At 32.4% G+C, this 12689-nt stretch overlaps 1 protein-coding gene across 1 annotated transcript in view; it reads right to left on the bottom strand.

The window, feature by feature from the left end:
• LOC114327550 (protein kibra) overlaps positions 1–9337 on the bottom strand; it is a 177417-nt gene extending 168080 nt beyond the window's left edge. The window contains exon 1 of the mRNA XM_028276225.2: positions 8930–9337. Within this exon, the coding sequence (XP_028132026.1) occupies positions 8930–9057 (128 nt within the window). The 5' untranslated portion in view covers positions 9058–9337. The remainder of the gene's footprint in view (positions 1–8929) is intronic.
• Between the last annotated feature and the right edge of the window lie 3352 nt (positions 9338–12689).

The raw sequence follows: 12689 nt of genomic DNA, 5'->3' as shown, positions 1-12689 counted from the left end.
AAACGTCATTTTAAACAGAAAGAATGTGAGTTAATTTCTGCTACAGCAATGTCTATACCTATATCTCCATGGAAAAAAGTTATGGGGCAAAAAACAAAATTGCTTTCTTTCGTGTTGTTTTTTTTGCTTTTCTTTTGAATATATTTTTGTAAATAAAAATATTTTTGACTTTAGAATGTAGTATTTCGAAAATAAATTTAACCTGAAACAATTTTCCTGTAGACGTCTTTGTACCAAAAGTGCATAGCACTCACCCTAATTCACCCTGTGCCTAGAGACTAATTCACCCATTTCTCAAAAACGCACCCATTTAAATGGTAGCACTCCGCAGTTTTTTCAAATTTAAAGGTCCATTGACTATATGAGACAATAAAATCCCGTTAACGTTGTAGTTCCTTTTAGCTCTCTTATTTACCTTTTAGCTCTCTTATTTAGAACATAATCAATAGCCTATATATAATATCAAAAAAAAACCCATTTGCAACCTGGCTGGGTCAGTGTCCCGAGTTCCGAACATGGTATATTTTTGCCTTATTTCCCTGGAGTAATGATAAATCAAATCAATCCGTTTACATTCATCGACCTCGTCTTTTGGAATTTTGCCGCCACGTTTAGTAGGAGGTAGGAGGTCGGCTTGAAGTCAGGAATGTTAATTATATTTAAAAAATTACAACTGCTACTATCATCCGAGCATTCATACACTTTCTCTTGATAAACGAATCTCGTCTCAGCGGCTTGAAAATAAACTTTAAAAAACGTATAGTCCATTCGCTCACGGTAAAATATTGCAAATCCTCCGGATTTTAAATAACCGCTTGGATTGAAATGAAATTTGGCATACACATAGCTACAACATGTCAAGAGAAAAAAAGTGATACTTATTGTGCCGATGTGTGCTTTTGCCCTGGAGGTGAGTACCACCACTTCTCGCGGGTGAAAAACATAGGTTCAAACTGTTAGCCCGGCACCTGCCACGTGGCTTTGCAAGGCGTCAACTGCCACGTGGGGTGCTCACAGCACCCCTTAAAAATTTTCTGTGATCTACTTGTTTATAAACAAAATAAGGTATTGAGTTGCACAAGTATATATAAAAAACATGTTTTATTAACTTATTACTCTTATTAGCTACTAATATATTATAAAAGTAGAAAAATAAAATTAAAAAGGTGTTAAAAGCAAATTAGCAAGTACCAACCTATAATAAATGAAGTGAAGTAAAATATCTAAAAAAATTAAAATGTATGGAGTATAGAGACTATATTAATAATTTAAATCAGTTATTACAATAAAAAATGTAAATCTGACCAGCTTATCAAAAACACAAAAAAAAAATTTAAACTTAAACTGCCAGACGATGACACCCCGATTCGCTTTAGAGCTACAAGTTCAGAATGACACTAAATAACCAGTTCAAACGCAAACAAATCTATGCTATATATAATATTATAGAAAGCTAATATGACTGACAGCACGGTTAACCAACTTGAAATACCAAATATGTATTTGATGAAAATGTGTTATGGGGTGCTGGTAGCACCCCACGTGGCAGGTGCCGGGTTAAGTAAGTCCGGGAGTGGATAAACTGGCTAATTCTAAGCAACTTTTGTTCTATATCGTGGTGTAAGTCACTACTTTTCCGAGTTACTTCATTTTTTGACAAAAAAACACGTTTTTAGACGGTTCTTTGCAAATAACTCAAAAAGTAAGTATTTTATTGAAAAAAATATCCTTAGCGAAAATATACATTATAAAAAGGAGAAAAAAATGTGTATTTATGAGGTCTGTAGATTCAGTAGAAGCAGAGTTGTAGCTAATGAAAAATAGGTTCATATTCGTCAAATTTCAAATCGATTATTTCAACGTGAAATAAACAAAAAATTAAGCACTTTTACTGCTTCACAAGTTACTTTACTTATGTATTGTTTATATATGAGCCAGTTTCATCGGTACAAAGTGCTTATTTTTGAAAGGGCTGTAGTTGAAAGGGCTTGAACTAGTCACTAATCACAAGTGTATGCAAATTTTGAACAGCCATATCTTAACCAATTTTTGTCTTACAGAAAAACAAAAAATCCAAAATACATTATTCAGAAAAGGAACCTCAATACTTCTTGAGTTATTTGCGAGTTAATTATGTCAATTTTGCATTTTTCAACACAAAAATAACACCTTTTTATACGGTTTTTCGGAAATAACTCAAAAAGTAAGTATTTTATCGAAAAAAATATTCTTAGCAAAATATAGCTTATAAAAGGGAGAAAAAAATGTTGTATGTATGAGTTCTACAGACCCAGTAGAAGCAGAGTTGTAGCTAATGAAAAATAGGTTCATATTCGTCTAATTCCAAATCTAATATTTCAATGTGAAATAACCAAAAAATGAAGTACGTTTAGGTGAAAACTCATTACAACTTTTTTAAAGTGTTTAAATTATATATTTCTCATGGATTTGTCTTTACTAATATTGATTTTTAAACCTATTTTATTGGCCTCAGTGGATAGTGTTCCTGGAACCTTTGTCCTAACAGGCAGATATCGTCGGCGTATTCTAGATCACTTAGGCGTGTGGTTAACGTCCATTGTATCCCTTTTGTGTCGAAGTCTAGAAACGGAGAAAGCACACATCCCTGCCTGACTCCAGTAAGTACGTCAAATTCGTCACTGTTGATCCCATTGTGTGTCACGCTGCACATCACCTCAGTGTACAGTGACTTTCGACAACATGCAGATTGAAAATGTGGAAAACTTCTCGTACCTTGGAAGTGTCATAACAGAAAGCGGAGGTACATAAAACGATATTTGTATGAGGATACGAAAAGCTCAACAAGCATTCAGCATGCTTAACCCTGTTTGGAGGTCTGGGGAATATACTACAAGGACAAAGATCTGAATATTCCAGTCAAATGTTATGTCTGTTCTATTCTATGGATGTGAAACCTGGAAAGTGACAAAATCCCTTACAGACAAATTGCAGGTCTTTGTTAACAAATGTCTACGAAGAATTATCCGAATTTTCTGGCCAAACACCATCAGAAACGAAGATCTGCTACACCTGACCCAACAAAAGAGGGTAGAAAATGAAATAAAATCCAGAAAGTGGGGGTGGATAGGTCACACACTCCGAAAAGATAGTTCCAGTATTGCAAAAACTGCCCTAGAGTGGAATCCCCAAGGAAAACGAAAAAGAGGTCGCCCAGCACAAACTTGGAGAAGATCCATCATGGAGAGATAAGAAGTCAAGGAAAGTCTTGGAATGAGGTGAAGGCCCTAGTGAAAAATAGAACCCGATGGCGCGTTTTCACTGAAGCTCTATGCTCCACTTAGAAGTTTATATAATTAGTTTGGTTTTATTTTCAGTTTTTAACATCAAAAGTAAGCAAGTTATGCTCAAAATAAAGATGGTCCATTTTTTTGGGAAAAAAACGTGAAAATCACCCCCTAATTAGCATCCCAAATGAAATTAATCGTTGCCGCTTCACAAGTTACTTTACATATGTACCTATTGTTTATATATGATCCGTAAGTTTGAGATGAAATAAGTGATAACCAAACCAATTAGGCTTTAGAAACGGCATGGGAACCAATTAATATCTTAAAACTATAAAACATTGACAGCCACGACATCAGAGTAATTTCAAACCTCTACTGGAACCAGAGAGTCAAAATAAGAATTGAGGATCAAATGTCGGAAGAAATAGAAATTCTTCAGGGTCTAAGACAGGGCTGTATATTGTCACCATTAATGTTTAATATATATAGCGAAGCCATCTGCCAAGAAGCTTTAGGAAAATTTAAGGATGGGATGATCGTAACACATTCACGGACATGCTTCATATTATGAAACCACGTCTTCTTATGGAGTAAGTGACTTCATAGGCAGTCGTATCCGTGAATGTGTTAAATGGTGAAATCCTTAACAATATAAGATATGCCGATGACACTGTCGTATTCACTTCAACTCTACAAAGTATGACAAACAAAAGTGTACCATATATGGTATTAAAATGAACTTAAAGAAAACAAAATCCATAGTCATTACAAAACATTAAAAAACAATGAGACACTCCCTATTAATAATATCCAGATAGAAAGGGTAGATAAATACAAATATCTAAGAAGATTGATTAGTCAAAATGCAGAACAAACACAAGAGATTAAAAGCCGTATAGAAATAGCAAGGGCAAAATTTGTGAAAATGAAACATCTATTATGAAGTAGAAACCTAAGAATGGATCTAAGGATAAGGTTGTTGGGCTGCTACGTTTTTACAACTTTGCTCTATGGAGCTGAGGCCTGGACATTAAAGCAATTAGAGATTAAGAAATTGGAAGCTGTTGAGCGTTGGTGTTATCGAAGAATGCTACAAATATCATGGGTAGACAAAATTAGCAATATTAAAGTCCTTGATAGGGCTAATAAGAGGGAAGAAATTATACAGACAATTCGAGGGTTTAGTATCAAACAACGTTAACTACAAAAACATAAAGTGGCAGAAAATGCGAAAAACTGTTTTGAAACGTAATATCGGCCAACAAATTTGTAATTACGGAGGCAAAATACATTACAATAGAAATCTGTAAATTTATATAGTATTATTATGGTTTCTTTGACATATGGTAAAAATTATTACAGGTTGTTGTTATTCTACAGAGAAAAAAATAGAATTTTTTTCTAATAATTACCTGATAACGCTTTTTGATATTACCGATATATATTTTTTGTAACCGTTAACGTCGCACCTGATAATAATAGTTTTACTACAGGGTTAGCACTGCTGGGTGAAAATGTAAAAATGTAATTTCCCCAAAATGTTGAGAAAATTTCACTGATATTTCCCTTTTTTTTTTCAGGATATCCTTTAACTTAAATTCGCTGATATTTTCAAAATTTTCAGGATATCCAATGCAGCACTAACCCTGTATTATAAAAAATGCTATATGTGTATTTAAATAAAAAAAATTATTTTTCTAATAACATAAAAATATTTTATGAAATGTCTAAATACTTATAGGTACCATCTTTAAACGTCTTCATCTTCTGAAACATTTTCATTATGATCATCACCCCTTCCTTGAAGATTCTAGTAAAAGAAGTGATATTGGTCTTTAATTTTTGCTCACAGATTTCTACTAAACCTTTCAACTTTTTATTATTAATCGTTAACGGTTTGTCATATTTTCTTCTTGGCACAAGTTTGTTAATTGAAAATGTTGTTGCCTTCTCTGTATTTTTAATTTCGTAAAGTTGTCTGATTTAAAATTATATTTAAAATAACTGTGTGCAGTGTCTTCTTTTATATATGTATATTGTAGCCAAACTATGTTCAACCATTTGACAACATTTCCTTCAATGTCAGTTTTTTTATTTTTAATCATTTGAATTTGAAGTTCTTTAAAATTCAAAATGTCTTCCTGATCTATTTCAACTACTTCGTATTTTCATTTCTTTAAAGCCATTTTAATCACTGTACATATACCATCCCGATGTATCATAAATTTCCAAGCCTTTACTCGCGTTTTCGATGTGGGCATGGACCATATCACGTTCCATTTGGGAATATCCGGGCTCAAAAAATAACTGGTCGATTTTTGAAATATTTAGTGTTTCAACAGCAAACAGAGATATTTTGACCCGAACAACTTTCAGACATAAAAGCGAAGTCTTTCCCAGTAACTTCACTTTTCATTGTATTTTTAAGGCAAGAGGCTACCTCAGAAGATCCACGACCCGCTAGTGCTTCGTGTCATACAAAGTTTTGTGCTAAGACTGGACATTTTTCTGTTAAAGACTGACAAAATCAAAATATTAAATAATTACTACAAATATATACGTAACCGGTAATAAGAAAATAACATATATGTTTTCTTTTAACTTCGGCAAAACTAAAAAATGTAATGAATAATCAGATTATTGTAATCATGTAATCATGTAATGAGTAATCAGATGGTAGAATCGAACAATATCGAAAATAAACAAATGTATTTAGCTATCCAGTATCAAAATGACGTTTTTCAAACAAATACGAATTATAATAATAACGCTGTCTACAATTACAGCTTAAAATATTAGTGTCAATAAACTGTAACAGTCGATAACTGTTTTTGATGTATCACGAAATTCACTGTGAAATAACGTTATCACCTCTTAGATGTTTTTGACATGAACAATTTTTTCACAATTGGTAGTTAACGTTTAATGTATTTTGTAACCTGCTGCAGATAGAGATACAGGTTTTTGTTACTAAATGAAGTCGAAAACGATGAACTCGGTTATAGATATATCTCAATTTCACAAAAAATGTAGATAACGTTGTTTGACACTAAACCCTCAAATTAAGAGGCTGAAGCTTGAATATTTTGGTCATATCGCCCCTTCGCAAGAACGTAGGCTTAAGTCAAAAAAGACGATTTTAGAGGAGAGGCATTTTAAAATTTTATAGATATGATCATGGGCATAACTCCGAATAAGTTGTTACTTTAAAGAAATTACCTATACAATTTTGTTAGAAATATATCTATTAGAAATATATCTAAATACAAACTGTGATAACTATATAAAAATATAAAGTGTTAAAATAGTTAAATTTTATCAGTTGGTTATCCCTATTAGAGTTGAGTCTTTTTTCCTGAGAAACATTTACTTCAACTTTGTTAAAACGCTGAACTAACTACAAAAAGGGTCCTTGTTTTAGAGAGAATTTTCACAAAAACTAATCGTAAATATAAGAACAGTCCTTCTTGACGAGAAGTAAACACACAAATTGCTTCATATTCTGTGGCGTAACTAACTTGGGTCTGTATTCATACGAAAATGATAAGTATTTAACTGCTTTCGTGCCAAACAAATATAGGCACTTGGTGCCATCTCTTAGTGACTATTATTATTAATGTCACAGGTATTTATTCACGCGACAGATATTTTTATTTTTAGTAGATCTGCATTAATAAGTCAATTTCGTCAAATTTTGACTTAAACCTACGTTCTTGCGAAGAGGCGATATAGTAAGACATTCTCTTTGCAGTCTGCTGTGTTTGATTATAGAGGGCAAAATAAAAGGTAAAAAAGATGCAGGAAGAAGACAAACCTCCTGGTTACGAAATCTAAGGGTATGATTTAGAAGCTCTAACCAACTATTTAGAGCTGCTGTAAGTAAAATATGAATTGCCATGTTGATATCCAACCTTCAATAGAAGATGAAACCTTAAGAAGTTTCATCGGTACAAAGTAATTTTTGAAAGGGCTGTAGTTGTAGTTGAAAGGGCTTGAACGAGTCACTAAACAGCCATATCTTATCCAATTTTTGTCTTACAGAAAAACAAAAAAGCCAAAATATTCAGAAAAGCTCTTTTTACTCTTTAAGATTTTGGTATCACTAATAATTTTTAAGTTATTTTGATGCATTCTTTTTTTTTTAATAAAAACAATTTACTTTAAAACTAAATTTTTTCAAAAATATGCACTTTGAACCGATCATACTTTTACAGATCATGTATAAACAATACATACGGCAAGCGCCAGTTAACTTGTCGACAGCGAATACGCACAACGACACTGAGACTGATGATCATCCCATAAGCCACTGTGCAATGCGTCTCGCCAAGTTAACTGGCGCTTGCAGTAAGTAAAGTAACTTGTGAAACAGTAGCAATTAATTTTATTTGGGATGCTAAATAAGGGGTGATTTTCACTAGTTTTTTATCAAAAAAAAGGAACCAACTTTATTTTGAGCGTAACTTGCTTAGCTTTGATGTTCAAAACTTTTTTAAAAAATGAAAATAATTTTTTTTAAACACTATAAAAAAGTTGTGATGAGTTTTCCCAGAAAGGTGCTTCATTTTTTTGGGTATTTCACATTAAAATAATTTGGAATTTGACGAATATGCAAATATTTTTTATTAGCTACAACTCTGCTTATACTGGGCCTACAGACTTTATATTATATACACCACCTTTTTCTGTTTTACCAAAACCTTAGGCTATATTTTCCTAAGGATATTTTTTTAGATAAAATACTTCTTGAGTTATTTGTCTAAAAACGTGTTTTTTTTTTGTTGAAAAGTGAACAATACTTGCTCGCAAATTACTCGAAAAGTATTGACTTAGTGAAAAAACTCTATAGAACAAAAGTTGCTTAGAATTAGTCAGTTTATCCATTTCCGGACTTATTTTAAACGTAGGTATATTTTTTCACCCCCGAGAAGAGGTGAAACTCACTCTAGGACAAAAGCACACATGGGCACGATATCGCTTTTTTTCTTTTACATTTTAGCTATCTGTATGCCAAATTCCATGTCAATCCAAGCGCTTCTTTAAAATCAGGAGCAAAAACCGTGAGTAAATGGACTATTAGTAATGTACCAAATACCTATTAAATCTGCAATTCGATTTTGTGAAAACGCAAATTCCACAACTCTGAAAATTTCACAAGATTCTTAATTTGCATTTCATTTGGTGACGCAAAACGTACATATTCACGGAAAGATTGTAAATATTTTTAGACACAACAATCTAATATTTATCTTTTCGATTACACATATTTTCTACCAGGGGGCAGCACTATAACTTGTGTTTTTGAATATTAAATACCAAGAGATTTTTAAATAACTTTAACACTTCAGCAATTACTCTACTTTATGGCCCTTTAATTAAGTCATTTATTGACTTTGATTAATTTAAACACTTTTTAAAAATAAACAAAAAGTATTCTGTTAACTTTTACAATGAGGTGAATTCTTGGGTAGGTTTGGAATGTCATTTAATTAAAATATTTGTGTCATTGGTTTTTTAACCCAAAAGTAAGCAACGACTGATATGTACAGCAATTACAAGGAGAAAAATATATGAGAATATGATAAAAATGAAATTCTAAAAATGTCATTCAACTTTTTAACCAGCAAAGAGATAGTGCAATGGAATGCGACTATTCCTACCTGTCTCTGGGGTCAATCCACGTAGTTTTCTTTGATATGTGGTCGATGAAATAAACTTTTCCATCATAGTCCCGTCCGTAATCCCAACCGTCGGGCAATGGAATCTCACCATTTCGTTTTCTCGGCATAATTCACGAATTAATCCATTCAATCCACAATAACTAGCACACACAACACTGACTACGCGGCCATGTTGAATACCACATTATCAGCTTTACAACGTTGCCGGAGCGGGATAACCTCAAATCTTTGAATCGACATACTATTGCGCTCGAGTAGGCAAGAATTTTGCGGTTACAATTTTATATAGTTCAAATAATAATTTATCATCTTTTGGAACTGCGAATTAAATAATTTTAGATGATTATGATTTTATTAGGATGTCGATTTAACAAACGTTTTAAATTACCAACATCATCGGCATTAAAAATAAAACTGACAATTATTATTAATAAGCTTGTTTATAACTATTATCATAAAGATAAAAACGCACGAGTATATGAAGGCTTGTAGTTTGGAATGTATGATTAATTTTATCGATTACAAATAATAATATAAATACGCGAACTATCAAAGATCACTTATGTGCGTCAATATTTTAATTGCTACATTATTTAAAATTCTTAGAGGTTGAAATACGTATTATCAGATAGAAACCTTTTAATCATGCATTCTTCTTCTCCTAATGATGGGGCCACAGTAACGTCTAATGCCGTTAATTAACGCATTATTTGCCTTACAGAGATGGTAAATAATGCGTTAAAACTGCATTAGACGTTACTGTGGCCCCAGCATAAAGGTGCCTATCTTCTAGAGATGTTGGCGACCACATTGACCCATCTTATTCTATTCACAGCAGCTCGAAATAAATCAGCTGAAGAAGAATAATTAGAATATGATGCAGCTGTATTTTCGTTTTGCAACGAAATTGAAAATGGTTATTCATTTTTGATTTACATGTTTACTCTGATTGGAGTACGAATGATGTACTCCATGATCTTTGGAACTTTACCGCGCTGAGCAGATGAGACGTGAATTATAAATTGTAAAATTCCCTCATCTTCCTTAGTCTCAGCATCCGTATGGCTTGCAAATTGTAGAAGCCTAGGAGGTGTAACCAGAGAAGGTTCCCATTGTTTTCAGTCTGGTGGGGTGTAGAATAACATTATGTTGTTTTATATGCCATTGGATTGAAAACTTAGTCTTTTGCTAGCAGTTGCCGCTAGGGCATCTATGACATTTCGTTCGTTGCAATCCGTGACTGCACGCCGGGGTTTGTTTTGGTTGGATCAGAGAGAGCAGCATATGTGCCTCCTGATGAGAGACCAATAAGTTTCGAAACCGGTAGAGGTGCTTGCTCCACTCTCTGATTGGACTAGAATATGATGCGGCTGTATTTTCGTTTTGAAACGAAATTGAAAGTGGTTATTCATTTTTAAATCAGTTGACTTTAAACCAGTCCACTTCCTAAGATTGGCGGGCCAGGATGTGTCTACGTCCAGGGGCCAGGGCCTCTCTTACCCTTAATCTTGCCTTGTAGAATCAACTGTAGAAGTCGGTATTTATTATTACGCATAATATGGCCGAAGTTAGCCAATTTTCCGTTGTTTACGGTGTTAATTATTTCTTTGCCTTTACTTAACCTCTGGATAATAGTTATATTAGTTTTGTGGTATATATGTTACCGGCCAAACCCGATTTCAGGACAAACTAGTTTGGCCTAGGCCAACCCAGTTTGTCCTAAACGCAATGGGATAAACTAGTTTGGCCTAGACCGAACTAGTTTATCCTGATATTAATGCGGACAATTCAGAATAAACTAGTAAGGCCTTTTATTCTAGGCACCAAATAGAGGTCACAGTGTCCTTTTCAATTCTGATGGACAAACTCAACGGTTTCTTATGGATTTTTAGCTGCCGATTACGAATTTCGAGGGAGGATTTCGATCCGAATGGTCAAAAAATTGTTATAAACAATTTATTTGTTTATAAGGCTCTGGCTCATAAACTAAAAGAGATAAAAAAATGTTTCAAATAAAATTTGTTCCTTAATAAAAATCGAAGAAAAAAACATTTAATAAACTTAAAACCAACAATTAGAACTCAAGATATTGTAAAATTAGTGCACAATGCAAATTGCAAATTGCAAAATAAGTATTTTTTGAAGCTTTATCGATCGTAACTCGGCTTCTACGCATGCAAATGAGCCTTAGAAGGTCTCATTTTAAAGCTTAATTAATAGGCTTCCAAACAAAGTTAATAGTATATTATTCAACGAGCATGTAACTATTACTCACGATGATGAAGTTTGCGACACGAGCCGTAGGCGAGTGTCGTAATTCATCAGAGTGAGTAATAGCCATTACATGCGAGTAGAATACTATACTTTTTCTACGACCTTTTTTTATTTTAATTAGTAAAAAATTTAATTATCAACTACTCGAGATTTAAATTATAATAATTTACAAGAATTCCTAAATGCTATTTACCCCTAGTACGTGGCTGAATAATTGGTTGCCTACTATTACCAAATTATTATTTATTGTAAAAATACAACTAGAAATAGTTCTATTTGTTTCCGAAAAATTATAAGCTTAAATTTGTACCTACTGTCAATTAATCTAATAAATAGGAAATGGATCTTGTCGGTGGACGTATTTCAATAGTTATACAGTAATAATGTATATTTACATTTAACTATATATAGTAGAGCGTTGATAATCCAAACTAATTAGTACAAGGGTAGTCCGGATTATCAAATTGTTCGGATTATCGAACAAATGTTCAAAATACATACAAAGCTCATAAACATAGTACATATTATGTACATACGTCTTAGTTACAAGGAATAAAATACCTGCATAATAAATTGTATGTATTTCTGCATTAACAAAACAAAAAACCGCGGTCATATTTTGCCCATATTGTCATATTAAATCCAAAAATTCGGTCCGTTATCACATTTTTTAATTTTATAATTTTTTTTTTGCTTTTGGATTAGCGATCGTTCGGATTACCAGGGTTCGGATTATCGACGCTCTACTGTATAATATAATAATATAACTATACATAATATGTTATAACATAATATTTAACACAATATAATTTGAAAAATAAACACAATATTAGTTATAACTTCCAACATTTATAAATTCCAACAATTAACATAAACAAAATAAGCTAATGTCATTGTCACTAAAATAAATGATAAACGTCAAAATTTTTAGTAGACAAGATATAAACATAAAAAATATACTGACATTGCTACAGTTAAAATTCCTTTAAAAATTTTTCGAAGTTAATTATTGATATAAATTACAATAATTATTGTTTTAAATAAACAACATTAAGTAATTTTATTTGCAGTTTATATACGATTAATATTAAAAGTGGCATGCGTCACTTGAATCTAACTTCAGCCCGTGAGTAATGACCCGTGAGTAACTTCAGCCCGTGAGTAATGAATTATTACTCACGGGTACAGTAATGGGTGCTATTATCTATCAAAAAGTAGCGAATAATGAGCATGTTATTAAACGGTCGTAGAAAAATTACTTTATCTTCATCTGTTTTTATGTTATACCCCTTTGAAGTTATAATTTTCTTAAAATAATTGTACATTAATTTGTTCATAAGGATTTCAAACAAATTTGAGCTATAAACACTTATACTTTAATTAACAATAATGATATTATTATTTTCTTAAGTTTATTTTTGGCCAAGATATCGATATTTTAATGGCGCGCTATGAGGCGTATATT

This window comes from Diabrotica virgifera, chromosome 1, assembly GCF_917563875.1.
Source record: "Diabrotica virgifera virgifera chromosome 1, PGI_DIABVI_V3a".
NCBI lineage: Eukaryota > Metazoa > Arthropoda > Insecta > Coleoptera > Chrysomelidae > Diabrotica > Diabrotica virgifera.
The sequence above is the reverse complement of the archived record's forward strand: the minus strand, read 5'-3'. Positions and strand labels throughout refer to the sequence as shown.